Source organism: Bufo gargarizans, chromosome 9, assembly GCF_014858855.1.
Source record: "Bufo gargarizans isolate SCDJY-AF-19 chromosome 9, ASM1485885v1, whole genome shotgun sequence".
In the NCBI taxonomy this organism is placed as follows: domain Eukaryota; kingdom Metazoa; phylum Chordata; class Amphibia; order Anura; family Bufonidae; genus Bufo; species Bufo gargarizans.
The window spans coordinates 2,709,170-2,736,323 of record NC_058088.1 but is presented as its reverse complement, the minus strand read 5'-3'; the positions used below and the strand labels follow the sequence as shown (position 1 = coordinate 2,736,323).

The 27,154-nt window shown below is 46.3% G+C and overlaps 1 protein-coding gene across 4 annotated transcripts; it reads left to right on the top strand.

Moving 5' to 3' along the window:
- Positions 1-25,941, top strand: LOC122919394 (distal membrane-arm assembly complex protein 2-like). Of its 4 annotated transcripts, none has more exons than XM_044268397.1 (7): positions 1-31; positions 2,121-2,302; positions 6,188-6,268; positions 7,828-7,967; positions 9,144-9,306; positions 15,658-15,851; positions 24,654-24,786. In XM_044268397.1, the coding sequence occupies exons 1-6, from the start codon at positions 14-16 to the stop codon at positions 15,815-15,817; spliced, it is 744 nt and encodes a 247-aa protein (XP_044124332.1). In that variant the 5' UTR covers positions 1-13; the 3' UTR covers positions 15,818-15,851; positions 24,654-24,786. The 4 variants fall into 4 exon arrangements, with proteins under 4 accessions (XP_044124332.1, XP_044124331.1, XP_044124333.1 ...); XM_044268396.1 differs by lacking the exon at positions 24,654-24,786 and adding an exon at positions 24,512-24,645; XM_044268398.1 differs by lacking the exons at positions 1-31; positions 24,654-24,786 and adding exons at positions 104-226; positions 24,512-24,645.
- The last annotated feature ends 1,213 nt before the right edge of the window (positions 25,942-27,154 follow it).

Sequence of the window (27,154 nt, the reverse complement as noted above, 5' to 3'; positions counted from 1 at the left end):
GTCTGCGATCAACATGGCAGCGCACAGGCTGGTAGGTCAATGATAGAGAACTGTTTGTAGCTTAGTGAAGGACGAGAGCAGAGCGCTGGCTGCTGCGTATTTACTTGTGTATGTGCGCGCTGTCATGGGCACAGAGACACCGGAGATGAGCTGTAGTTGCCGTGTGCCAGAACAGTAGAATTCCCTTGTCCTGGATGACAGGGTCGCCTACATTCGGTGTAATACGGTATCACCTGTTTCTTACCAATCAGCGCCCTGCTTTTATTTCCTTGCTTGTATTGGAATAATGAAAGCTGGAATCGGATTGGTTGCTGAGGACACGTGACCAGTTTTAGATTGACAGGAGGCTCTTTACAAGAATTTGCCCAATTGTCTTTATTGGTGATTTTTATTTTTTTTAACCTTTTTTCTGTTTTAGTCAATACTTGCATACCTCAGAAAGTAACAATTCTTGAGCAGCTTTTCATAGATCCCCACTGTCAAACTGTTCCTCTGTTATTCCTCTGGGAAATATGAATACATTGAAAACCAGGCATTACCACTCTTCTTGTCACACTGGAATTGTGTAAGGACACACCACCCAGTTTAGGGCTTATTCACATGTCGGTGATTTGCATCAGTGCACTGATCCATTGCATAGAAGATTGATAAAAAGTTTGTAAAAAAAATAAATAAATAATAATTAGTCTGCAAAAAACTGATCAACCACGGGGGAAATAAAAAAAAAAAACGCTGAGACGTGTCCTGAACTCGGATCTTTGTGGATGCAAAACGGATATTACCGTATTTTTCGCACTATAAGACGCACCTAGGTTTTAGAGGGGGACAATAAGAATTTTTTTTTTTTTTATTACACCTCAGGTCAGACCCCCAATGTTAATAAGACCCCAATAAGTCCTCAAATCAGACCTCAGCTCAGACCCCAATGTAAATGACCCCTATTCAGACCTCAGATAAAAGCCCCATACCTCTCATTAGCCCCCATATCAGCCCTTATGCCTTTCTTTGGGAGAAAAATGCGTCTTATGGGGCGGAAAATACTGTACATGTGAATAAGGTCTAACAAGGGGAATGGTAACACTCAGCTGTCAGTTTATTCCTACTTTTCCAGGAGGCGTAAGGGCGTTTTTTTGTTTTTGTGTCAAGCCCTTTTCCTTTTTTGTTAGTTTGAAAATGCAAAAGATGAAATTAAAAACATTTTTTTTTTGCTTAAAACACAAAGGGAATGTGTCCTGTAGGTGATACTTGTCGATAATGGGAAATCTCTATAAAAGGTTTGTCCAGGATCACTGTCCCGGCCGGGGTGACATGTGGAGACACCGCTGTACCGGACAGGTGCTGAGGCAAATTCCAGCGAGTATTATCCATTTATAGCCCCATGCACGATGCTCCCTGGGTGTCACACAGCTGGCTCCGCATACAATGGCGTCTCTCCATGCACACCCCCTTGAAATATTTGTAATTTTTTTTTGCAATATAGAAGAAAAAATGTGAATCTGGACTTAAAGGGGTGTTCCTATCTGGGGCACTGATGGCATATCTGTAGCATATGCCCTCAGTGTCAGATAGGTGCAGTGCGTGTCCCATCTCTGGGACCTGCTCCTGTGTCCGGAACGGGGCCTCTGAAGTGAACAGAGAGCAGCCGTTCCTGCGCGGGTTGCTCTCCATTAACTGCTATGGGAGTTTCGAAGATAGCCAAGTGCTGACTCTAATTCCAGCAGTCCCATAGCAGTGAATGGAGGGTGGCTTTGCCTGCACGGTCTGCTTTCCTTTACTTTGGGGGTTCGGTTCTCTAAATTAGAGCGGGTCCCAGAGGTGGGACCTGCTCGTATCTGACATTTATGGCATAGCCTAATGATGTCCCAGATGAACCAACTCTTTTAAGGTGGATATGTTTAAAAGCTTGGAAAACCTCCATTAATGGGGGAACTGGGGCTAGACAATTGCTTGGCTGATCTCATAATCCTCCTATGTGGATCGGCATTGCCCACAGGACGTTATGGCCTGTAGAGTTCCTCTGTGGTCCATGGTAGGCCATTGCTTATCCCTTGATGATCCCAGTAATGAATGATCAGGACGTTGGGGGTCAAAATTGTACCTTCTTCCCTGTCTTCTCTCAGATGCAGGGCGTCAGGGCGCTGCCCGCCATTCGTCACAGCACCCTACGTTACAGGTCATCCGCCTCATCATCTGAAACCAAGGAGAGAGTCCTGCAGTATCTTCTGAATAACGTTCCCGCTGTCCAGACTGTGATGAAGTGGAACGCCACCTTAAAATCGTGGAGACTGAAGAGTAAGAATGAGTATGTGTCACAAAGGCCACGCCCTTACCCTATAGAGGGGACTCTGGATGTTACAGAGGGTGTGCCGATACCCTATAGAGGGGACTCTGGATGTTACAGAGGGTGTGCTGATACCCTATAGAGGGGACTCTGAATGTTACAGAGGGTGTGCTGATACCCTATAGAGGGGACTCTGAATGTTACAGAGGGTGTGCTGATACCCTATAGAGGGGACTCTGAATGTTACAGAGGGTGTGCCGATACCATATAGAGGGGACTCTGGATGTTACAGAGGGTGTGCTGATACCCTATAGAGGGGACTCTGAATGTTACAGAGGGCGTGCCGATACCCTATAGAGGGGACTCTGGATGTTACAGAGGGTGTGCTGATACCCTATAGAGGGAACTCTGAATGTTACAGAGGGTGTGCTGATACCCTATAGAGGGGACTCTGAATGTTACAGGGGGTGTGCTGATACCCTATAGAGGGGACTCTGAATGTTACAGAGGGTGTGCTGATACCCTATAGAGGGGACTCTGGATGTTACAGAGGGTGTGCTGATACCCTATAGAGGGGACTCTGGATGTTACAGAGGGTGTGCTGATACCCTATAGAGGGGACTCTGGATGTTACAGAGGGTGTGCTGATACCCTATAGAGGGGATTCTGGATGTTACAGAGGGTGTGCTGATACCCTATAGAGGGGACTCTGGATGTTACAGAGGGTGTGCCGATACCCTATAGAGGGGACTCTGAATGTTGCACAGGGTGTGCCGTTACCCTATAGAGGGGACTCTGGATGTTACAGAGGGTGTGCCGATACCATATAGATGGGAATCTGGATGTGGAGGACCACAAGGTCCATAAACAGCACAGTAACAGACAGGATGCAAAGAAGCGGGCGATGTTCCTAATCACTTTGGGGAACTGACAGTGCAGGCAGAGGCCTAAACTAGGGCAGGCTGGGCCCCATATGAGACTTTTGAATGCTCCAGGTGCAGCTATAGAGTCCGCTGCGGTCACTAGCGGGGCGACATTTTTAAAGACAGGAGTTGTAGATACAGTCATGTGAAAAAATTAGGACACCCTTTGAAAGCATGTGGTTTTTTGTAACATTTTTAATAAAATGTTATTTCATCTCCGTTTCAACAATACAGAGAGATTAAAGTAATCCGACTAAACAAAGAAAACTGAAGAAAAGTCTTTTCAAGATCTTCTGTAAATGTCATTCTACAAAAATGCCTATTCTAACTGAGGAAAAAGATAGGACACCCTTGCCCCTAATAGCGAGTGTTACCTCCTTTGGCTGAAATAACTGCAGTGAGACGGTTCTTGTAGCCATCTACCAGTCTTCGACATCGGTCTGAGGAAATTTTACCCCACTCCTCAATGCAGAACTTTTTCAGCTGTGAGATGTTTGAGGGGTTTCTTGCACGTACAGCCCTTTTCAAGTCACCCCACAGCATCTCAATGGGATTCAAATCTGGACTTTGACTTGGCCATTCCAGGACTCTCCATTTCTTCTTTTTCAGCCAATCTTTGGTTGATTTACTAGTATGTTTTGGGTCATTGTCATGTTGCATGGTCCAGTTCCGCTTCAGCTTTAATTTTCTAACTGATGGTCTCACATGTTCTTCAAGCACCTTCTGATACACAGTAGAATTCATCGTGGATTCTATGATGGTGAGCTGACCAGGTCCTGCTGCAGCAAAGCAGCCCCAAACCATGACACTTCCACCTCCATGCTTCACAGTTGGTATGAGGTTCTTTTCTTGGAATGCTGTGTTTGGTTTACGCCAAACATGTCCTCTGCTGTTGTGTCCAAATAATTCAATTTTGGACTCATCTGTCCAAAGAACATTATTCCAGAAGTCCTGGTCTTTGTCAACTTTATCTCTGGCAAATTTCAGTCTGGCCTCGATGTTTCTCTTGGAAAACAAAGGTTTCCTCCTTGCACACCTCCCATGCAAGTTAAACTTGTACAGTCTCTTTCTGATTGTAGAGGCATGTACTTCTACATCAACAGTAGCCAGAGCCTGCTGTAGTTCTCGAGATGACACTTTAGGGTTTTTGGAGACCTCTTTTAGCATCTTGCGGTCTGCTCTTGGGGTGAACTTGCTGGGGCGACCAGTCCTGGGCATGTTGGCAGTTGTTTTGAAAGCCCTCCACTTGTAGACTATCTTCCGGACAGTGGAATGGCTGATTTCAAAATCTTTTGAGATCTTTTTAAATCCCTTCCCAGACTCATAGGCTGCTACAATCTTTTTTCTGAAGTCCTCTGACAGCTCTTTTGCTCTCACCATGGTGCTCACTCTCACTTCAACAGTCAGGAGCACACCAAACTAAATGTCTGAGGTTTAAATAGGGCAAGCCTCATTCAACATGCAGAGTAACGATCTACTAATTATGTGCACCTGGTGTGATATACCTGTGTGAGATCTGAGCCAATTTAAGAGGGAATACATGTGAGGGTGTCCTATCTTTTTCCTCAGTTAGAATAGGCATTTTTGTAGAATGACATTTACAGAAGATCTTGAAAAGACTTTTCTTCAGTTTTCTTTGTTTAGTTGGATTACTTTAATCTCTCTGTATTGTTGAAACGGAGATGAAATAACCTTTTATTAAAAATGTTACAAAAAACCACATGCTTTCAAAGGGTGTCCTAATTTTTTCACATGACTGTATATACGTCGGAGGTCCAGAAAGGGTAAAAGGTTTGTCTTATCTTGCTTTTTCCATGACGAGATGGGACTAAGTGCTCGCTGCACTTGAAACAGCGCATGCCGTCTGTGACTCCATTTCCGTAACTCTGCCTCCCCTTGTCAGCGCATAGTCCCATCTTAAAGGGGCATTCCCATCTTGGACATCTCCAATGTCTGAGCGGGTCCTGCCTCTGTGACCAGCACCTAACTCTAGAACGGAGCCCGCAAAGTGACAGAGGGGGCACCACCCAGGAGTGGCTGCCTCCATGCATTTCTATGGGACTGCCAAAAATAGCCAAGCACCGCGCTCGGCTACTTTCGCGCTCCTATAGAAATGAATGGAGGGTGGCTGCGCATGCGCAGTGCGCCCTCCTTCGCTTTGTAGGCCCCAGGCCTGGAGTTGTCCAAGATGGGAATACCACTTTAATGGAAACGGCAAGATGGAACAACCCCTTTAGGGTCCATTCACACGTCCGCATCCGTTCTGCAATTTTGCGGAACAGGTGCGGACCCATTTATTTTCAATGGGGCCGGAATGTGCTGTCCGCATCCGCACTTCCGTTCCGCAAAAAAATAGAACATGTCCTATTCTTGTCCGCAATTGCGGACAAGAAAAGGCATTTTCTATGAGAGTGCCGGCGATGTGCGGTCCGCAAGATGCGGAACGCACATTGCTGGTGTCTGTGTTTTGCGGATCCGCAAAAGACATACAGACGTGTGAATGGACCCTTAATGGCAGCGTTGTCAACTAAAACAGTTGTGCTCAATGCCAGTAAGCTGCTTCCTGACATATTTCTGTATTGGAAAGGTGAAATGATGAACAGAACTAATTTTCTTTTGTAATTTCTGCAGTTTTTTACCAAGACATAATGGAGGAGGGTTCCTGGCTGGTCTTTATTAACCCCCAGCTAGTTTCTGGCTAGAGTGACGTTATAGGAGGCCTAGTGTGAATAATTAGCATTGACAATAGATAAATCGCATTAACTGAATTACACTTAACAATGAATATTTTATAATGACTCCATTGGGGGAGATTTATTTATTAAAACTGGCTTAGTTTCCCATAGCAACCAATCAGATTCCACCTTTTATCTTTCAGAGCTCCTTTGGGAAATGAAAGGTGGAATCTGATTGGTTGTTTTTGGGAAACTAAGCCTTTTTTCCCTTACAGCAGTTTTGATAAATCTCAATATCTTTTTTTTAGACGCTCTTATTTCACGGAATCTCTGTATGGAAAAAATGCTGCTGCCGCCTATTACACGCTGGAGCAGAGAGGAGGTGTGAGGTATTGCTGAAATCTCATGTGCCCTTTTCTTCCATTCTTGGGGAATAGTTATAGTCACTGAAATTGAGGGTTTAGTCTGGAGCTTTTTTTTTTTTTTTGGGGGAATTATTGGAGAATCGCATAAATAGCAATCGCTCCATATAATATTATCATAAGGGATTGCTCCTGTTGCAGCTCCCCCGCCTCGTGTCAGCAGACTACAGGGGGAGATTTATCCAAACTGGAGTAAAGAAAAACTGGCTTAGTTGCCCATAGCAACCAATCAGATTCCAGTTTCATTTTCCAGAGCTTCTATGGAAAATGAAAGGATAAATCTGATTGGTTGCCAAAGGCAACTAATCCAGTTTTCCTTTACCCCAGTTACTGGTGGCTTATTCTTAGGATAGGCCATCAATATGAGATCTGCGGGGGTCTGTCAGCTGATGGAAAAGCTCCATATATTTGGTAGTGGCTGTGCCTGGTACTACAGCTAAGTCCATGACTGAGCTGCAGTACCAGACACGGCCACTACAAAATGTTTGGCACTGTTCCTGGTCGCAATGGAGGGGTCGTGATTCTTGCTGGAGCACCCACGTCCTGTCTTTCAGCTGATCAGGGGCTGGGGTGTTGTCAGGAGTAGGACCCCCCCAATTATGATATTGAGGATAGGTTATCAGAAGCAGAGTCCTAGAAAACCAATTTAAAGGGGTTCTGCAGTTTGTTTAAACTAATGATCTATCCTCTGGCTAGATCATGAGCATCTGATCAGCGGGACCCCCGCCGATCAGCTGTTTGAGAAGGCAGCGGCGCTCCAGGAGCGCCGCTGCCTTCTCACTGTTTACCGCTGGCCGAGTGACGTCACGGCTAGTATCAACTGGCATGGGCGCGGCTAAGCTCCATTCAAGTGCACAGAGCTTAGCCGCGCCCAGGCCAGTTGATACTAGTCGTGACGTCACTGGGCCGGCGGTAAACAGTGAGAAGCGCCGCTGCCTTCTCAAACAGCTGATCGGCAGGGGGTCCCGGGTGTTGGACCCCCGCCGATCAGATGCTGATGATCTATCCAGAGGATGAATCATCAGTTTAAACCAGGCATCTCAAACTGCGGCCCTCCAGCTGTTGCAAAACTACAACTCCCACAATGCCCTGCTGTAGGCTGATACCTGTAGGCTGTCTGGGCATGCTGGGAGTTGTAGTTTTGCAACAGCTGTAGGGCCGCAGTTTGAGATCCCTGGTTTAAACAAACTGCTGAACCCCTTTAAGGATGGAGTGTATCTGTGCCGTAATAAGGAGGCAGTCTGGGAGGGCTGGGTGACAGCTCCTCTGTAGTAACAGCCATAAGGCCTCATTCACACATCAGTGTTTTGTCAGTGATTTCCATCAGTGATTTTGAGCCAAAACTAGGATTGGAGCCTTCACAGACATAAGGTATGAGGGAAAGATCTGCCTCTGTTCTGTGTTTAGAGCCGAACCTGGTTTTGACTCAAAATCACTGATGGAAATCACTGACAAGTGAATGAGGCATAATGGTTGTCAGTCTGCTTTCTGTGAAATGTCTTGATATCTTCACGTCCTTTTTCCAGGTTCAAAGGTCACACCGAATGGTTTCGGCCAAACCACAAGGGGCATTACACCTGGGATTTCCTGCAGCACAAAGATGTTCCTGTAGAATGTGTGGACTTGAGTGGAAGCATGGTGACCTACATGGGCCTGGGCAACCTAGGTGAGAAGCACATTTTTAGCATCTGAACGTAAAGGGGAAAATGTTTCTGGTCACTGAAAGAAAGCAGAGATTTTGAAAATAATTAGGAACTGAAACGCAGAATATATTAGAAAGGTAGAACGTTTTTTCTAAGAATTCTCTACTGATGAGGTATCCTCTGGATAGGTCATCAGTATCTGATCGGTGGGGGTCTGATACCTGGGACTCCCAGCTGTTTGAGAATCCGCCAGTGCTCACAGTAGTGCCGTGGCCTTCTCCATGCTCACCAAGCACAGCGCCGTACATTGTATAGTGGTTGTGCTTGGTATCGCAGCTCAGTCCCATTTATTTTAATGGAGCTGATCAGCGCCTAAGTCATGTGACTGATTAAAGTGACGTCACTGGCCTAGGAAAAGCAGCGAGAAAGCCGCAGCACTACTGTGAGTGCTGGTGCCTTCACAAATAGCTGATCAGCGGGGGTCCTAGGTGTCAGACCGATCATATACTGATGACCTATACTGAGGATAGTTCATCAGTTGTAAGATCTCGGAAAACCTATTTAAATGTATTTTTGAATAGTACCATGCTGCACGTCCGTGCATTACCGGGTGGCGGAAGGTGAAGGAAAAAACAGTGAAGGGGGCGCAGCACTACATTAGTGCTGCTGTGGCCCCTTTATTTCCAGGATTATCATAAAGTGATGGCATATACTAGTGATGTGAATACCCCTTTAAACTATTTGCCACATTCTGACCATAAAGCAATTCAGTTGCTGAGCACCGCAGTCTCCTCGCAGCTTACCAAGCACAGTGCCGTCCGTTGCCTAGTGGCTGTCCTTGGTATTGCAGCTCAGTCCCATTCACTTGAAAGGGACTGAATTGGCCTAGGAAGAGCTGATTGTCAGAGGTGTCGGGAATCAGACCCCCACCGAATGGATATTGATGACCTATCCAGGTCATAAATATCAAAATCTCGGATATCCCCTTTAAATCTAAAAATCAGTGGTGATCTCAAACATCACCATTGTCATCTTCTCATATATATCAGAAGGTCATTTTCACTAGAATCTACCTTTTTAGGGTTTTTTTTTTTTTGTGGCCAGAAACATTATTGTAGTCAAAAGGGACCCGAGAGAAGTAGAGGGAATTTTAGGAAAATTGTTTGATTTCCTAATGTCGTTTACTCTCTGATGGACAGATGGACTGCACGAGTTACGGGAGCTGAACCTCAGCCGCTGCGACTACATAGATGACTGGGCTTTAAGTCGACTGCATGTATTTAAGGATTCCCTAGAAGTGCTGTCCTTGGCTGGATGTCGTCAAGTGACGGAGAGAGGGTTGGCCACCCTACACCTCCTACAGTGAGTACACCCTCTTTTTTTTTTTTTCTTTTTGTAACCAAGAGCATTCAGGCAACATTATGGACTGAGGGCGTTCATTCCTCATCATTACCCGCTCGTTCATATGCAGCAAAGAAGATACCAGTGGGGGGCGCCGACGGCTCGCTCAGTCCAGCACATTTGTAGATAAAGTCAGTGGAAGATATGAGTTTCAGCTACTTCTTTTTTTTATTTGGGGTGAGTAAAAGCAGCGCATTTCAACATCGTTCCAGTTTTTTCGTCAGGCTTGAGCAAGGTGTCTTCATCAGGCGAGAAGATGAAGACATTGGGATGGTGAAGAAACATATTGCTTTTTTTTTTTTTACACACCAAATAAAAGGAAGTAGTAATTTGAACTCATAACTTTCTCTGATTATATCATTGAGAGTGCTGGACTAAGCAAAGCCATCAGCGCCCTTCACTGGTGTCCGTTTTGCAGTCTCCCTCTGAACAAGGACTAGAGGAGCTCTCCAGGTGGGGGTGCGACAGACTTCTCGCTCTGACCGCCATTCAAGCCTACCTTCAGCACGACTCCACCAGGTGTAAGATCGTCTGAGTTGTCAGTGGGTATTTGCCCTTTTATGGTTACCATATTACACCAGCAAGCGCCCCCTTGATCGGTGATACATGGGGATGAACAATCGTTACTGCGATCATTTGTTCCCATGCAGTTTCATTGCTTGTCTGCAGCAGTTCCCTGTCTACACAATGCTATGGGCTGCCAACAAATGATACATTTTTGGGCTGTTTATCGGGTGATTGGCGGCACAATTGCAGCAGGCAGTTAGCGGAAACGAGCATTTGTAGGAATGTTCGTAATTGGCCTATGTAAAAGCTGCTTGCAGTGTGCAGCCATTGAAGCCAACTGCATGGGAGATTTACTGAGCTAAAGGTGCCAGAGCTGTGACCGAGTTTGCACCCAAAAACTGGCATACATGCCTTGTGCCAGAAGTATGCTTTGTTTTAGACACAGGGAGGGAATTTACGAAGATCGGAGTTTCATGCTCTAGTTTTTGTCCAAAATGTCCACAGGTCTCTTTCGAATTTGTTTCATCTTTGCCTATCCGTGCGCCAGAATATTAAATCTACGCCAGCTATGATCTGGCGTAGGTTTGCACTATTAGGGTGACTGCACGCGATGCAGATTACACGCCGAATAAAACGCAGCATAATACGGCACCAGCAAAGTGATATCAGACGAATCTCATGTACACTTAGCTTTTTTTCTTAGGTGCAGAAATTGAGCTGCTGTGCGGATTTTCAAATTTGCAGCATGTCAATTGTGTTGCAGTTTTTTTTGTGTGTGTTTCACCCTTTGCAATGGAAGGGTGAGATCTGCGGCAAAACTGCACCAAATCTGCAACAACAAAAAAACCGGCACCAAAACAGCGTTAAATAGCGTGGATTTATGTGTGTTTTCTGGGGTTTTCTTTGTTGTAGTTTTTGTGCAGATTTTCACCATTAAGCTACCTACACATGGATGTGTGCTGTTTGCACAAATATCCAGTTGCACACCAAAAATCGTATGCTTTACTTGCGCGATTTGATGTGGTTTCACCACAGGTCTCACCCTTATATAGAAAAGGGTAAAATCCGCAGATTTCGAAATCCACATGGAAGGTCCAATAGTACATGAGATTTGTCTAGTCTCATGCACTTTGCTGGTCCAGTAGAGGTTTTATTACACTGGCCGATGGTCTGCCAGATCATCGCTAACGAGCGTTCATGTAATATAGCCCTAAAAGTGCCGCTGCGTACCCGATGAGCTCGTTCATTGGTCATTCGTGATTTTTAAACATGCTTAAAAATCATTGTTTGCCGGCTGCAGATTGTGCTGTCTAATCACGATCTGCTGCTGGCAAACAACGAATGGCATTGACAATCGCTCCTCCTCATACTGTGGAGGAGATCGCTGGATGTAATAGCAGGGCTCTCTTCCACTAATAAGCAGGCGATTGCCAGGAAAGAATGCTTCCTTCCCGACAATCGCCTGCAAAATCTTTTAATGCAATGCAGCCCTATGAGGTCCTGTAAGAATCTGTGCAGAAAAAACATGTGTATGGCTACTTTCACACTGGCGTTTTGGCTTTCCGTTTGTGAGATCCGTTCAGGGCTCTCAGAGGCGGTCCAAAACGGATCAGTTTTGCCCTAATGCATTCTGAATGGGAAAGGATCCGCTCAGGATGCATCAGTTTGCCTTCGTTCCGTCACCATTCCGCTCTGGAGGCGGACACCAAAACACTGCCTGCAGCGTTTTGCTGTCCGCCTGACAAAGTGGAGCCAAACGGATCCGTCCTGGCACACAATTTAAGTCAATGGGGACAGATTTGTTTTCTCTGACACAATCTAGCACAATAGAAAACTGATCCATCCCCCATTGACTTTCAACGGTGTTCAAGACGGATCTGTCATGGCTATAGACGACATAATACAACCGGATCCGTTCATGATGGATGCATGCGGTTGTATTATTGTAATGGAAGCGTTTTTGCAGATCCATTAAGGATCCGCAAAAAAACGCTAGTGTGAAAGTAGCCTAATCTGCAACGTGTGCAGGCAGCCTTAACTACACCAGTTTCTGCCAGGCCTTGGGAAGCCACGTCCCTCTCGTTAAACCATGTGTACTTTTTCAAAAATATGTCCAGATTGGGCAAATGCTTGTGCCACAGTTTGCGACTTTTGAAAGCCAGTTTGGTGGTTTACAAAAGACGCACTTTTTTGCACGAGATTGTGTGCCGCTTTTCAATTAGACTTTTTTCAAAAATAGAAAGGGATCTTACAGCTCCAAAACCCCCCCAGCCTAGAGTAAGCGGCGTGTGGTGTAAGTGATGCCGAGTCCAGTTATGTCCTTTTTATCTTCATGCTCACTTACATTCTGACGCTGTGCTCTGACAAATCAGCAGTAAAATGACTCCTCTCTGAGTCCTCTCCATTAGGTGTGTGAGCTCAGGAGTCCTCAATGCATTTTACTTCTGGTTTGTTGAAACATAAAATGACATAATTGGATTCGGCGTCACTTACACTATACACCACTAACTCTAGTGCGGCGGCTGACAGATTCCATTTAATGGGAGGAGGCAGGGCCTCAGTCTGACAGATTTACTGGCATAGATTCGCTTTACTGGTGCACGGACTGTGAGAAGATGCACCAGATTCAGGGTCCATTCACAAGTGTTTTGCGGACCGCACATGGCCAGCACCATGATAGAAATGCCTATGGCAGCGGACAAGAATAGGACATGCTCTATCTTTTTTGCAGGGCCGCAGAACGGAACTACGGATGCGGACAGTACATCGTGTGCTCTCCGCATCTTTTGCGGCCCCAATGAAATGAATGGGTCCGCACCCGGATGCGGACTCTTTCATACGGACGTGGGAATGGACCCTTATTAAGAGGCTCCTCTTCAGCACGCTTCTTCTGAAGGCTGGCATATGAAACTCCAGTCTTAATAAATTCCCCATGTTTTGCGCCTCTCTAGACGGATTTGTATGGTGCCCAATTTTGGTGCAAAATACCTTCTAAAGCAGGCGTGCTCAACCTGCGGCCTCCAGCTGTTGAAAAACTACAACTCCAGGCATGCCCGAACGGCCTACCGCTATCAGCCTACAGCAGGGCATTGTGGGAGTTGTAGTTTTACAACAGCTGGAGGGCTACAGGTTGAGCATGCCCGTTTTAAAGTAAGCCAACTAAGAGAAACATGTCTAGAAAGATATGCCAAGTCTATGCCAGTGTGAGCCACTGTGATAAATGTGCCGCATCTTCCGCTCAGTCTAGTCTTAACCCCCGTCACTATCCATCCGTTTACCACAAATTGGCATACAGTAACATCCATCTCTTATGCCCGCGTCATCCATAGCAGATGCCAGCTATTACATGCAGCTGACATCCCACTGCAACTGCTAAGATCGGCGATGGCTCCCATCTTGGCAATTTTGCCCCATAGATGCCACAGTCCATAGTGACCTCAGCATCTAAAGGGGCACTATCACCTCCATCCTCACCCTACAACATGATCGAGTGGCGCTCATAGCAGCGGGTGACCTAATGAAGGCCCCCACGTCCACCATCTTTGTAGACCCTGCCAGGGTCTAATAGGATGTCTGTGAGATTTAGGGCTCACGCACACCACTGTATGTTTGTTCTGCATCCGATCCATTCATTTCAATGGGACCGTAAAAGATGTGGACTGTACAACGCGTGCCGTCTGCATCTGCACGTCCGTTTTGTGCACAAGTATTGGACATTTATATTGAATTAAAAAGGGAAAATGGCAGCATGCACACGGCCGGGATCCATGTTGTGCGGATCTGCGATTTGCAAACCACAAAACGCATATGGCCATGAGGCCTTAGGCTTACAGCGATATTGCACCGCAGGATGGTGCAAGTATTGCAGCGTATTACACCAGTGTCCAAGCCACCTATTAACATTAAAAGAAAATGTGAAAAAAAATGAAAATAAAAGGTAAAAAATTATTTAATAAAAAAGGAAAAGAAAACAATTGTAGTGTTTCTTATTAAAAAGGCTTTATTACTCAAAAATAAAATAAATAGTAAAAAACTATACGTTTGTTATCGCTGCATCCATAACAGCATGAGTGCGCAGTCGCTGCTTCAGTAGCGGAAGCAGAGCCTCTGCGCTTGAGCCGCTGTAAGAAGCAGCAGCACATGGCGGGATGTCCAGCCCTGTCAGCAAGTTGGCACTTCTTCACCCTAAGGCCTCATGCACACGACCGTATGTATTTTGCAGTCTGCAAAAACGGATCCGCAAAAAATAGAGATGACGTCCGCGTGCATTCCGTATTTTGCTAAACGGATCAACTGGCCCCTAATAGAACAGTCCTCTCCTTGTCCGTAATGCGGACAATATTAGGACATGTTCTATTTTTTTGCGGAACTGACATACGGAAACGGAATGCACATGGAGTAACTTCCGTTTTTTTTGCGGACCCATTGAAATTAATAGTTCTGCATACAGTCCGCAAAAAGAACGGAAAGAAAAGAAAATACGTTCATGTGCACGAACCCTAAGGGCAGGTTCACATCATCGTTAAGAATTCCGTTATTGTTTTTGGTTATAACGGAAAATAACTCCTAAGACAGAATTCAAAACAGAAACCTTTCAGAGGCATTCAGTTTTGATCTGTCCTCACAGAGGGCTATGGGCAAGCAGAAGGGATCCGTCTGGTTTCCGTTATGCAGCACAGAAAAGAATGTCCTGGCTAACGGAAACCAGACGGGTTGGTATTGCTGAAAATTGCACCGCCTTGTAGAATAAAGGTAACACATTGGGGGAGATTCATCAAAGTTGGTGTAAAGGAGAATTGGCTTAGTTGCCCATAGCAACCAATCAGACTCTAACTTTCATTTTCCATAGGAGCTCCATAAAAAGATCAAATTGATTGGTTGACAGCTTTCCTTAGCATCAGTTTTGATAAATCTACCTCATTATTTATTCCGGTGAACAGCGCAAAATTTAAAACCTAAAAAACAATTGGCTGGTAAAAAGCGAGTCCCTTGTGCATCTCATATTGTGCTCCCTCACTGCCGAGCCCCTTCTCATTAGTTCCCAGCTGCACCCTCCCATCACTGACGCTAAGCATGGGAGACCAGCGAGGTGAAGCTGGACTACGGGTCGTAACATTAGGCAGCGGGCTATAGTAACTGGTGATTGATTTCTGTGGGAAACTGCCGAAAATTTCAGTTTGCCTGATTTTTCTCTCCATTGACATGATCTGCCGAGGAAAGTCAGAAGCCCCCCCAATACACGTCTACTCTGCTGGCTTGCAAAACAGATAGAACGTGTCCTATTTTTGTCAGTATTTATGCCGGAAGTAAAATAGACGGCATGTACACGTCCTATATCCACGTTTTGTGGATCCATGATTAGCGGCGGTGTGCATGAGGCCTAAGATTGGACATCATATGTATTTTGTGGATCCGTGTTTTGCAGACCGCAAAATACATAGGGTTGTATGGTTGTATGAATGCATCATAAGATTGATAGCGGGGGGGGGGGGTTTATCAGAACGATGCCTCGATGTACTCAGATAGAAGACATTTACTACCTGATACCTGAAATGGTTGTATGAGGTTAGAATAAAGGCTCTGCTTTACCCCTTTTGTCTCTGGGTCGTGTCTGGCATTGCAGCTAACCACCTTTCACTAGGATAGAGCTGAGCTGCAATTCCAGGCACAGCCATTGGACAGGAGTGGCGCTGTTTCTAGGATAAAAAGCAGACCCTTTTTGCCTAACCTTTTACAATGATGTACATGTCCATGGTCAGCTCACATCTACTATTGGCGTGGCCTAACCTGCAGTACTTTCCCCAGGAACCTGAAGCATTTGGATCTGTCGGACCTCCCATCCGTCAACAATAAGGGATTGGTGCTGATCCTCCTGGAGGAGGTCTTGCCGGGCTGTGAGATTGTGGGCATTGATTATACAGATGGGCTGCATACAGACGAGGTTCGGCCGGCTCAGAAGACATGAAATGAGCCGTGGGATGGCGAATCTGCACGCTAAGGTGAGTAGAGCCGCCATTACTGCTCTGACATTTTAGTCCATGTTCAGCTCCGAACCCCCTTTTAGAGTCCATGTGTAGATCTAATTTACACCAGAGGTGAGGAAAGCTTGTAAATGGGGTTTACAGGTTTGGATGACCCCTTTAACATGAAGACGTGATTTAAACAATAGGTCATTTTGTACTGACCCCTTCCTGACATAATAGTACGTCATAGCGGCAGATGACTTCCCACAATTTGACGTACTATTACGTCATGCCACTCTGGTGCCCGCCCTATCAGTGTAGTGGCCTGGCAGTCACTGATAGCCGGGCCCCTGCTGTATCCACTGGCATCGCTGTGAAAGCTGATGCCGGCGGATAAACCCTTTATATGCCGCGGTCAGCGCTGAGGTGTTTTGCAGCGGGTGAGGGTTCCCATCGGCTCCCCGCTCTGTGGTGACGGGGACCCGATGCCTTGCAGAGGTATCGGGACCTGCTTTCTACGGAGGCCGAGGAGATCCAGCCCCAGGCTCGTCTCCTAGGCAACCTGTTAGTGCACTACTCTGTATAATACACTAACAGGCAATGCATTATAATACAGATGTAATGTAATGCATTGCAGAGGGGATCAGACCCCTAAAATTTTAAGTCCCAGAGTGGGACAGAAATAAAGTAAAAAAAAAAATGTGTTTTTAATAAAAAAAAGTTTCAAGTAAAAAAAGAAAAAACACCCCTTTCCCCTGATTTTATAATAAAAAATTGAAAGAAAAAACACACACATACTAGTTATCGCCGCGTCCGTAATGACCAGCTATATAAATATATCACATGACCTAACTCCTCAGGTGAACACCTTAAAAAAAAAAAAAAAAAAAACGGTGCCAAAAAGCAAATTTATTTTTTGTCACCTTACATCACAAAAAGTGTAATACCAAGCGATCAAAAAGTCATATGCACCCCAAAATAAAACCAAAGCCCTACATAAGACAGTCGCACCAAAAAAAACTATGGCTCTCAGAATATGGAGACACTAAAAAAAATGTTGTTTTTTTTCAAAAATGCTTTATTATGTAAAACTGTAAAAAAAAAAAGTAGATATATTTGATATCGTCAGGTCCATAACAACCTGCTCTATAAAAATAGCACATGATCTAAACTGTCAGATGAGCATTGTGAAAAAAAAAAAAACTGTGCCAGAACAGCCATTTTTCTCGCTCGTATCATTGGGGAACACAGGACCGTGGGTGTAGCTGCTGCTGCTGCTAGGAGGCAACACGGCTAAAAAGTGTTAGCTCCTCCCGCCGGCTATATCCCCTCCAGCCTAGAGAGAGCATATCCGTTTTTAGCTTAGTGTCGTAGGAAGCAGACCTCCCTGCTCTGCAGGATCAATTCTGCTATTTTTTATTTTTTGTTTATTTCGATTCCTTTTCAGGCTGGGGGAACAGGGCCGCCTGGCCTCCCTGTTCTCCCGGGGACCATGGCCTGGGTTGGCTTCTCTCCCAGTCCAGCTTCCCCAAGAAGAGAAAGAGGACCAGGGCAGCCTCGCTCCTCTGCTTCTCACCAGCCAAGGGGTCACCTGGATCCGGCCCTCCCTCCTTGTTAGCTTCTTGCCACTTCGGGGCCAGCAGCTGAAGAGGTGACCCTCCTGCACCCATCGAGGGAGAGTGAACAAAATAGGAGGAAGATGGGGTGAGTAGGCTGGATTGGGTGAGTATTTCCCCCCTATTCCTCACTGCCCTCTCCCATCCTTCCCTTTTTCCCTCCCTGGGGCCCAAATGTCCTCCTCCCTTGGGGTTTGGCCCTGGCTCAGGGGGTCTTGGGGTGGCATCTCCTTCTGGTGGCCGCCCGGAAGTGTCGTTACTATTTGGGCCTACCCCAGTCGGTGGCCTTTACAGTCCCCGCCTGCCTTGGATCCTTTTTTTCTTCTCCTCTGGCTAGTCTCCCCTTAGTTTTCAGCTGCCCGGAAGTACTTTGCGAATGGCCGCCGCAACTAATTTAGCCCCTTGTTTCTTTTGCGGCCTACCCCAGTTTGCGGCCGTCCTGGCCCCTGCGTGCCTCAGGCTCGTTTCCTCCTCCTCTATTGGGGTCTCCGGTTTGTGCCCTTTCTTTAAGGCAGCCTCCCCCCATTCTGTTTTCGGCAAAACCGGAAGTGCGTCGCGGCCGGCCGCCGCCGCAACTAATTTAGCCCCGGTCTCGGGACGTTTGGCAGTCCCACATTTCCGACGAATGGGTACTCGAGATAGTAACCTCGGGTTACAAGATACAGTTGGCCTCCATCCCGCCGGACCGATTCTTCCTTTCCCAGCTGCCCAGAGACCTGGTTCGGGCCACCGCCTTTTTTCAGGCATTACAGTCCCTTCTCGCCCGTGGAGTGATCTCTCTGGAATGGGTCGAGTTCCTTTCCTCGGTGGACATTCAGGATGCGTACCTTCACATTCCCATTGCTCCCGCGCACCAGCGTTTTCTTCGGTGGAGTCTCTCCACTATCAGTTCGTGGCTCTACCCTTAGGCATAGCTACAGCACCGCAAGTGTTTACGAAGGTGCACGCTCCTCTCCTCGCCCTTCTCCGTTCCAGGGGCATCTCGCTGTTCCCCTATCTGGATGACATCCTCGTCAAGGCTGAGACCTTTGGCTAGAACGAGGACAATTTACTCATCACCCTGGACACCCTGCCACATTTCGGCTGGCTGGTGAACTTCCAGAAGTCAGCACTGCATCCCAGCAGGCGGATTACTTTCCTCAGCATGATCCTCGACACGGCCGCGGCGACAGTCTGCCTTCGCTCGGACAAGCGGTTATCTCTTCAGCAGTCGGTTCGTCTTCTCCTCCGGCGCAGACGTCCGTCTATCCGGTTTTGCATGCGAGTGTTGGGAACAATGGTCTCTTCCTTCTAGGCACTTTCGTTTGTGCAATTTCACACGTCTTCTCCAGTGGGCAATCTTGTCGTCCTGGGACAAGACACCAAGTTCCTTGGACCATACCATCGCCCTTCCTACTCAGGTGTGGTTGGACCTCAGGTGGTGGCTCTCAACTCCAACCTTGGTCTCCGGAAAACCCTTTTTCCCAGTCTCATGGTTGGTCATCGCCACTGATGCCAGCCTCCTCGGTTTGGGAGGAATCTTCCCACCTCGGACAGTCCAAGGCAAACGGTCTCTGTTGGAATCTAGACTGCCCATCAACATCCTGGAACTTCAGGCCATTTATTTGTCCCTGCTTCATTGGACTCCTCTCCTGAGGTGACTGCCGGTCCGGATCCAGTCAGACAATGCCACAGCGGTGGCGTACATCAACCACCAGGGGGGAACCCGCAGTGGGGCGGTGATGACCGAGTCGGACAAAATTCTAAAGTGTAATATAGCAGGCTGGTTTTAAATCTGTAAAAGAACAACAGATGGGCGCACCATAGGGTAATTCTGTGAGTGTATAGTGATATACGGAGAGAATTGGTAAGGCTCACCTTATATGGTTGTGCAAAGGTAGGCACAACACTATTGAAGGTATTTTCAAACAAGCCTGGACGTCTGGATATGGCGGTCTGCAGCCACGGGACCACGAGTGATCTTCAAAAGGAGAAGCCTGGAGCCCCCAAGAAGATAGCAGTACAAGAGAACAAAACACGTCCCACGGCGCGAATTACCGTCAGCCAGTCACCAGGATCAAGAAGGAATCTTTTATTGCAGCGATACAACGCGTTTCGGGGAATCACTCCCCTTCATCAGGTACAAAAGAGCTGCACCTTTTGTGCAGCTCTTTTGTACCTGATGAAGGGGAGTGATTCCCCGAAACGCGTTGTATCGCTGCAATAAAAGATTCCTTCTTGATCCTGGTGACTGGCTGACGGTAATTCGCGCCGTGGGACGTGTTTTGTTCTCTTGTAAAATTCTAAAGTGGGCGGAGGAACATGTACCAGCACTATCGGACATGTACCAGCGCTATCGGCAGTCTAAATTCCAGGAGTGGAGAATCGGACGGCGGACTTCCTCAACTGGAAGAATGTGGACCCGGGCGAGTGGTCTGCACCCAGAGGTGTTCGACGCCATCTGTCTCCATTGGGGCCTTCCGGACGTGGATCTGATGGCATCCAGGATCAACCACAAGCTTTCCACCTTCATGTCGCGGACAAGAGATCCCCAGGCATGCGCAGTAGACGTGCTGGTAGCCCCATGGAACGGCTTTTCCCTCCTGTATGTTTTCCTCCCCTCTCCTACCCTGGGTACTTCGCAGGATCAAGAGGGAGGGCATCTAGACGATTCTTATCGCCCCCGATTGGCCGCGCAAAAAATCTCATTTTCGGTTACCTGTTAAGAAATTGCTTCTAAAATTCTAAGCCTTCTAACGTCTTAAAAAAATAAATTGACATTTCTAAAATGATGCCAACATAAAGTAGACATATGGGGAATGTTTAAGTAATAAATATTTTATGAGGTATCACTTTCTGTTTTAAAAGCAGAGAAATAGAAATTTTTTAAAATTGCTAATTTTTCAAATTTTTTTGTACATTTTGGACTTTTTCATAAATGACGGTAAAATATATTGACTCAGATTTAGTACTGTCATGAAGTAGAATGTGTCACGAGAAAACAGTCTCTGAATGGCTTGGATAAATAAGTGTTCCAAAGTTATTACATGTCAGATTTAAAAAAAATGGCCTGGGCAGAAAGGTGAAAACTGACCAGTGGTAGAAGCGGTTAAAGGGCATCTGTCAGCAGTTTTGTACCTATGACACTGGCTGACCTGTTACATGTGCGCTTGACAGCTGAAGGCATCTGTGTTGGTGCCATGTTCATATGTGTCTGCATTGCTGAGAAAAATTATGTTTTATTATATGCAAATGAGCCTCTAGGAGCAACGGGGGCGTTTCCATTACACTTAGAGGCTCTGCTCTCTCTGCAACTGCCACGCCCCTGCATTTTGATTGACAGGACCAGGCAGTGTAACCGTCACCGGTCGTGGGGCCGGTCGGAGGCTGATTCTGAATGAATTGATTCGCTCATGTCTAATTATCCTACTTATAACGAGAAGACTATGCAGAAACCAGGCTCTGTCAATCAAGAAGCAGAGGAGAAGGGCTTGGAGAGGAAGCTGGAGGAGCAAGGGTGCACATAGCGGCTTGGGCCCGCCTTTGGTGCACTTAACTGCTCATTTGCATACGGATTAAAAGCACTTTTTAGGATCGCTAAGTAAGAGGTATCATTACATTCAGCTGAACTAGCCCTACAGGACCTGGTGTAACATTGCATTTAGAGTGAGCGACAACCCCTCCAGGCACGTGACGGCTTCCGTTCGCTGAGAATACCGGCACATTACATTCTGAAAGTCATCGCCGAGGTTCATCCTCTGCTGAATAATTTAGCACTGCTGAGACTCCGGGGTTATTCAGGAGAATAAAGTGACTTGTGAGACGGGGAGGAGGAGAGCGGGAGGGGGAGACTGCTGTGAATAGGAGGAGGCCGCAGGCAAGCAGGGAGTGGTGAAGACACAAGTCACTGAACCGATGCTGGAATTATCTGTGCCACATCTGTGTAAGGTAAGCCGTGTGTCAGTGATGGGCATGATGCCACCCGGCACCTGCAGCAGCCTGTGTTGCCAGCTCCATTTCCATAGCAGACCACATTAAGACAGATTAGAAAGTGCAGGATGAGAGTAATTCCAGTGCGTGTCGGTGTGATAGGCTGCAGCTTACGAGCCGCATCTCTCCATCTGTACAACTGATCTCTCCGGGAATGTTTAGTCATCGGGGAGCATCCGTCTAGAGGAGCTCCTGGCTCAGCAGCGCGATGGGATGCTGTCATTGTGACGAGCGGCCGTCCAGGACGAGGAGAGCCGTGCTGCTCCTCTACGAGATGATTTCCATCCGCTTGAGTGCACTAAAAATATGGCAAATCATATAATGTAAGATTTTGCAACTTGACTTCATCCTCTCAATTAGGGCTCATGCACACAATCGTATGTATTTTGCAGTCCGCAAAAATACAGATGACATCCATGTTGTATCAGTTGTTTTTTTTTGCGTTTTTTGCAGTCCGCAAAACGGACATACGGAAACGGAATGCGCACGGAGTCATTTCCGTTTTTTTGGGTGGACCCATTAAAGTCAATGGTTCTGCATACGGGCTGCAAAAAAACTCCCAGAACGGACACGGAAAACAAATACGTTTGTGTGCATATTTTAAGCGATCAGACGCATCGTCATTCCCCTTATGTCAGAAGAATTTGGTCTAGCCATTGTAGTTATTGAAGGGACAGCTCTGTTTTTAGGCTTAGTCACCCGCCTATTGTCACCATGTGTGGTGTAGTCAAACACTGGACTCGTTTCCCATTGTTTTCTCACTTGTGCAGTATAGCGTGGCTGACACTATAATAATGGCTTAAAGGGGTATTCCCATATTATAAAGTGAAGTTTTGATCTCTGGGGCTGCAGCGCTACATTTCCTTTTAAAGGGGTTTTCTGAGATTTTTTTTTAACTGATGACCAATCCTCTGGATAGGTCATCAATATGTGATCTCTCAATAGCGCCGCGGCCCTCCCTGTGCTCGCAGCGCCGTACATTGTATAGCGGCTGTGCTTGGTGTCGCAGCTCAGCCCCATTCACTTCAATGAAAGTGACATCACATGGCCTAGGCAAAGTTGCTTGAAGGCCGTGGAGCTACTGTAGAGGTCAGCAGAGGTCCTGGGGGTCGGACCGCCACAGATCAGATTTGATGATGATGACCTATCGAGAGGATAGATTATCAGTTAAAAAAAAAAATAGAAAACCTTTTTTACCCTTAGGCTCATTAAACATGGCGCCCACTCGCGCGTGCAGCAGAGGCCCGTGGCTAATGATGGAAATCAGCAATAATGCCGATTGCAGGAGTTTAAGCCTTTAGATGCCGTGGTCAAGTGTGACCGCGGCATCTAACTAGCGAAAAGCCTGCTGTTACTATTTTATAACTATAAAAAAAAAAAGTTATAGGGGGCAGAATATGGCATTGTAAAAATAAAAAAAATTTTTATTTATTTTTTTTTTTTTTTTTTTTTCAGTATTAAAACACAAAAAATCTACACACATGTGGTATCGCTGTAATTGTACTGACCCAGACAATAAAGAACACAAGTCACTTTTTCCGCATAGATAACACCCTAGGGACAAAACCCATAAAACTGTGGTGGAATTGCGCTTTTTTCTAATTCCACCTAATTTGGAATTTGTTTCCCCGCTTCCCATTACATTGTATGCCATATTAAATGGTGACATTAAAAAGTACAACCTGTCTTGCAAAAAACAAGCCCTCATACAGCTTTATGTGAACAGAAAAATAAAAAAGTTAGGGCTCTGGGAAAAATGGGAAGAAAAGCGAAAAAAAACTCCGGTATCCAAGGGCTTAAACCGTCCCTCCTGTTCAATAAAACATTTTTCAATTTTTTTTTGCAGGAGACTGCCACCTACCCCGTTCAAGTTAAAGGGGGTATTCCTACCGCTGGGATATGCCACCTCTTCGTGATCCTAGAGGCTTAACCCCTGCTGATCCTAAGACTGAAGGGACCTCTGCATTGTGTCCCATTCTATGTCTTCCATGCACAGCGGTGTTCTGGGACATCCCTGTTGTGCAATGGACTGCTGTCAGCGTCAACTCTGAACCCGCACACAACCCGATCTGCACTCGTTCACCATTAATAAGTGGAGCATCAGAGCTTTTCATGCTCTGATGCTCCCCCTTGCCCTGCGCTGAATCGGGAATTTTCTTGAGATCTGGTGACGTACCTGTAACATGGGTAAGCTAGGTGGAGGCTTCCGCCTAGCAGTGAGTCCGGTGACATCACTGGCACTAATGGGCCGGCTTCAGCACTGCCCTAGCCTAGCAGTGAAATGCTTCACTCATTCTTGGTGAACGAGTGCAGATCGGGTTGTGTCCGGGTTCAGAGCTGACAGCAGTCCATTGCACAACAGGGATGTCCCAGAACACCGCTGTGCATGGAAGACATAGAATGGGACACAATGCGGAGGTCCCTTCAGTCTTAGGATCAGCAGGGGTTAAGCCTCTAGGACAGGGATCAGCAACCTTCGGCACTCCAGCTGTTGCAAAACTACAACTCCCAGCATGCTCCTTTCACTTGAGTGGGAGTTTAGAGAACAGCCAAGCAAGTGTGCATGATGGGAGATGTAGTTTCACAACACCTGGAGTGCCGGAGGTTGCTGACCTCTGCTCTAGGATCACGAAGAGGTGGCATATCCCAGCGGTAGGAATACCCCATTAAAGAGGAGTTCCAAGGCGGGATGCTTTGTAGGGTATCTGAACCTCCCTTCAGCTCCATTAAGGTATTTCCCTCATGTACTATAGAGGACCATTGATTGATAGATGGATGAATGGAAATTACCAGTATCGGACAAGGCCTGATGTCACAGGGTGCTTTTTTTTTTTGGGGGGGGGGGATCAGTAGGAGTTCTTTAACAAAACACTGCATACAGCGATGGTCTCCAACCTGTGTCTATCCATCTGTTGCATGACTTGCCATGAGTTGTAGTTTCACCACAAGCTGGAGGCCACCGACCTACACAATTTAATACCCTTGTAATATTTGATCTAATGAAATCTGGTTTAAACCTTTTTCTTATTTATATTTTCCAGTGCCTGGTTATATAGGTGGCCGGTATAGTTTCTGCTGGACTAATGATTTCTATATGTGATATTTTTCCAGCCCATGCAGCACTCAGCCATGGTGAGATGCCGGAAGTTCAGCATCTCGGTCATCGCCCTGCTCGCTCTGGTCATCATCAAAATTTTCATAGAATTGAATTACCCTCCTCTCAGACTCTCTGACCCATCATCTATTTCCCCAGAATCTGACAGTAATCCGCTGACCATGCTGGAGCCCTTACAAGGCGATGAGAAGTCCACCTTGGCTGCCCTTCATTCCTTGGCACAGAACATGAAAAAAGTGTTGCCCGCGTCTGGAGCCTATTGGAATAGTGAGCAGCTTCAGTTACTGGACGCGAAGAGGCCACGGGCATGGATGTGCAACAAATCCACCCCGCGGGTCAAACCACCCGAGTCATATCCAGAACTCTTATTGAACTTTCTGTCTCAGGATCAATGCCGAAACCATAAAATGATCATAAACCAGGCAGACAAGTGTCCGCTTAATAGGACTTTTCTTCTTCTGGCCATCAAGTCTTCTCCACAGAACTTTGCCCAGAGACAGGCAGTAAGGGATACCTGGGGGGCAGAGAAAAACTATGGTGGCAAGTATGTCAGATTGGTCTTCCTCCTGGGCACAGTGCCAGCGCTTGATCTATCTCCTCTTTTGGAGTACGAGAACAGCCGTTCACATGACCTTCTTCAGTGGGACTTTGCAGACACCTTCTTCAACTTGACGTTGAAGGACCAGCTGTTTTTGGGGTGGGCGAGGACCTATTGTGCTAAAGCCACCTACATACTAAAAGGGGATGATGATGTCTTTGTCAGGACGCCCAACATAGTGCAGGTTCTGTCGTTACTGAGCAGCCATAGGCGTCACTCACTCTATATGGGACACGTTGTAAAGCTAGCCAAACCCTACAGAGACCCTCAAAGCAAATACTACATACCTATATCTTTCTATATGGGGATATATCCACCTTATGCTGGAGGAGGAGGGTATGTGTTTTCTGGATCTCTCACCCCTTGGCTTTACCTGGTTTCCCATTTTGTGCTTCCTTTTCCAATTGATGATGTCTACACTGGAATGTGCTTTATGGTCCTGGGTGTGAAACCACTTGGACACCCTGGATTTAGGACATTCAGTATGCCAAAGAAGGTGAAATCATCAAGCTGCTCTGAGAAGAACCTCCTTTTAATACATCAAAAAAGTCCTCAAGAGATACTGAAGATGTGGGGGGAGGATGATGAGGAGACACCGACACAGCAGTGCTGAGACCGGTGCCTCATTATACACTGAACTTCACTTTGCCAGTGCCTCGACCTAAATGCCCTTTCTTGCAAAAATGTTATGGAGTATTAGAGGAGATGCAATGGCCACAAGCTTAGCTCGTTTTACAAGTGATTTGGGTGCATGGTTCACTGCAGGCTTCTCGGTCTCCACTGCCAGTATGTCTTCTGTAGGTTACCTATAAAAAGGGTTTTATCTATTCTAAATGTTCACTGAAATTTATGTTGAAATATCCACCTTCCTACAGTATCATCCTTATTAATTATCTGAGAATTTGCCTTAAAGGGGCTGTCCTGGTATTTAATATTGATGACCTGTCTTCAGGATAGGTCATCAATATCTGATCGGTGGGGTCCGTCTCCCAGGACCTTCCCCAAGATCAGCTATTTGAGGAGGCCTCCTCCTACGCCAGTGACATCACATTCATCGGTCACATGGCCTAGGCCCAGCTCAGTTCCATACAAGTGTATGGGGCTGAGCTGCAATTCCAGCACAGATGCTATGGCGAGCAGTGGAGAAGACCAATGGGCCCACTGGAGCACCATGGTCTCTTGAAACAGCTGATTGGCGGGTGTTGGACCCCCCCCATCGATCGGGTATTGATGTCCTATCCTGGAGGATAGTTCTCTAATATTAAACACCCCAAAAAAAACTTTAAAAGGGTTCTCCAGGAATTAAAAAAAATGAAAATACTGTACTTAAATATTATTTTATAATAAATATATTGACAAATACCTTTCATTACTTAGAATGGCTTGTTTAGTCTAGGGAGTAATCATTAGGAGAAATAAAATGGCCGCCGTCCTATCAGTACACACAAAACCTGTCCTAATCACACAGGAGGCCAAGTTACTTCACAACACGTAGTTAATGAGCTGATTCATCCTCCTCTCTGCGCTGCTTGTCAGCAATCATGATCCTGAATACAGGTCAATCTCTGTGGGAATGGAGATGATGATGAGGAGGGTGAGGTGTGGCTGATGAGCAGCAGCACTTGTATGCAGCCTCCATTACCACAGCCTGTCCTGTCCATCCTCTCTGTACTTCATGTCTCCTCATGAACCAAATTCTTTAGAGATTCAGGCAAAGTTCTTATCATCTGTATTCAGGATCATAATCCCTGACAAGTAGAGAGGAGGGTGAGGCAGCTCTTAACACAGTGTTGTAAAGTAACTTTTCCTCATGTGTGATCAGGACATGTTTTGTGTGAACTAATGGGACAGCGGCCATTTTGTTTCCTCTGATGATTGTTCCCCAGACAAAACGAGCCATTATAAATAATAAAAGGTATTTGAGAATAAATTTATTATAAAGTAATATTTAAGTATTTTCATTTACTTAATTCCCGGAGAACCCCTTTAATGAATGCAAAGTGGAAGATTCTGGTCCTTTTTATATTAAAGATGTCCAGGA

Excerpts from the sequence above, each read along its gene's own strand:
- LOC122919394 (XM_044268395.1), top strand. The coding sequence starts at position 24,677 with ATGCTGGAGCCCTTACAAGGCGATGAGAAGTCCACCTTGGCTGCCCTT.